Source organism: Ostrea edulis, chromosome 1, assembly GCF_947568905.1.
Source record: "Ostrea edulis chromosome 1, xbOstEdul1.1, whole genome shotgun sequence".
Taxonomy (NCBI): Eukaryota; Metazoa; Mollusca; class Bivalvia; order Ostreida; family Ostreidae; genus Ostrea; species Ostrea edulis.
In genome coordinates, this window is record NC_079164.1 from 42241213 (window position 1) to 42242977 (window position 1765).

Below are 1765 nucleotides of genomic sequence, written 5' to 3' on the forward strand. Positions count from 1 at the left end.
CAAAGCACGAGCGGGGCTCGAACTCACGACCTCCCGGTTGGTAATCAAACACTCTAACCTCTGAACCACTGCGACTGTTGGTCTCTATGTGGAATATCGTAGAGATAGAAAATGATCTATGCTAAATTCCCATCAATTCATTCAAATAAACAATTAGAACTATTACATAATTCTGAATAAGTCTTAATGAATTGTTTAAGAAAAAGTAGATTTATTTCGAATCTTGACAACGTACGTAACTAGATGTATACAATCACAAGAGCCACATATAGTTACAATTTATTCAAAATGTTAGACTGTATTTAAGCTACACATTGTTGTATTGTACATTGCAGTACTCCGGCTACAGTAGACATGGATGTTCCAGAAACATATCTGATTTAAGCAATCCGATTATAATGTATTCGTTTTATTTTCAGTAATAGGATTGTCATGCAGATCAACGATTATTGGCATGGCGCGATATGGGTACCACTTGAAGTCTTTTGGTTCTTCTTTGATGTTGTTGTTCTGAAGGTTGACGTGGAGACTCATCTTCCAGTGTGAGGGTGTTGGTATGTCGAAAAAAAACGTAGATATTTTGTTGTCGGAGAGGTCGAGGTATTTCAAAGCTGGAAAATGCTCGTACCATTTTTGCAATTCCTTAGGTATATTGTGAAAATTATTTGATCGCAAATTCAGTGTTGAGAGTTTGGGATAATGGGCATTTCTAGTTAAGTCTTTCATGAAAGTAACTGATGAAGATCCTGAAACTTCGAGATATTCAAGATCATTGTAATGACATTTCCAGGATAAGGACTCTATCGTATCTTTGTGGGAACCATGTGACTTCAATAGCATTTCTACAGTAAAATTTTTGGGATAGTTGAAAAATCTGAACGAAACGTTTCTTTTTATTTTACTTTGAATTTTTTTCTGTCCGCAGGTGGTGTATTCCATGGGCGGCAATTCCACTTTCTCCAGCCACTCGGTTGCATCCATTTCTATGATGCTGTCTGCAATAAACACCTCTCTCAATGAATCGGGATACTTCCGTTCCTGGTTATATTCAGAGATGTATCCTTTTATACGACAATTTCTGATGCTTACGGAATGAAGACCTCTTGCACCCATCGACTCTGGTATGAATACTGATCCGTTCTTAATGCACTTCAGAGCCAAAGACACATTTTTGATAGGTTTCCTTAACTCGTCTAACCATCGTCGGAACTGAAGGAAATCCCAGTTTTCGCTCACGGTAAATGTGCAGTTCGGGTTAGTTTTTAGAGACCAATTACAGGAGTTTTCAAATGACAATGCGACAGAACTGACTACAATACACAGGAATGAGGCAATTATAAGAGCAGATAGTCTTCCTCCACGGTCCATCATTGTAAAATAATTGATATGGGTCCCTCACATCATGACGCCTTGGTTCATTTTTATACCAGTGGCTCAGGGGAAGGTCAAAACAACGTAAGCAAACCATAACCAATCAGCAAGAAGCATTTATCCTAAAGTGCTGTAAATGTCACTGACAAAAATTCCACTTTAGGAAAAGTACATTGGGGAAAATGATATATAATACTGAATTGAGAATAACCTCTTTAGGAACATTACCGAGAAATATTCACGTGCTGTAAATGCCTTCCTAATTGGGATATGCAATTAGATTTTTAAAAACTCTGCATAAATAAATATGCAAAAATTAAGATATTACATTTATAAGTACTCATGCTACATAAAACCGACCTCTACATGTATGTGGTTGTTCATTGTTTGTTAA

The 1765-nt window shown here is 36.9% G+C and overlaps 1 protein-coding gene across 1 annotated transcript; it reads right to left on the reverse strand.

Moving 5' to 3' along the window:
* Positions 1–393: 393 nt before the first annotated feature.
* Positions 394–1368, reverse strand: LOC130047776 (uncharacterized). Its single transcript, XM_056143198.1, has one exon. It carries the CDS (start codon positions 1366–1368, stop codon positions 394–396), a length of 975 nt encoding a protein of 324 aa, XP_055999173.1.
* Between the last annotated feature and the right edge of the window lie 397 nt (positions 1369–1765).

Coding starts and splice junctions, on each gene's coding strand:
- LOC130047776 (XM_056143198.1), bottom strand. CDS start 1,368: ATGGACCGTGGAGGAAGACTATCTGCTCTTATAATTGCCTCATTCCTG.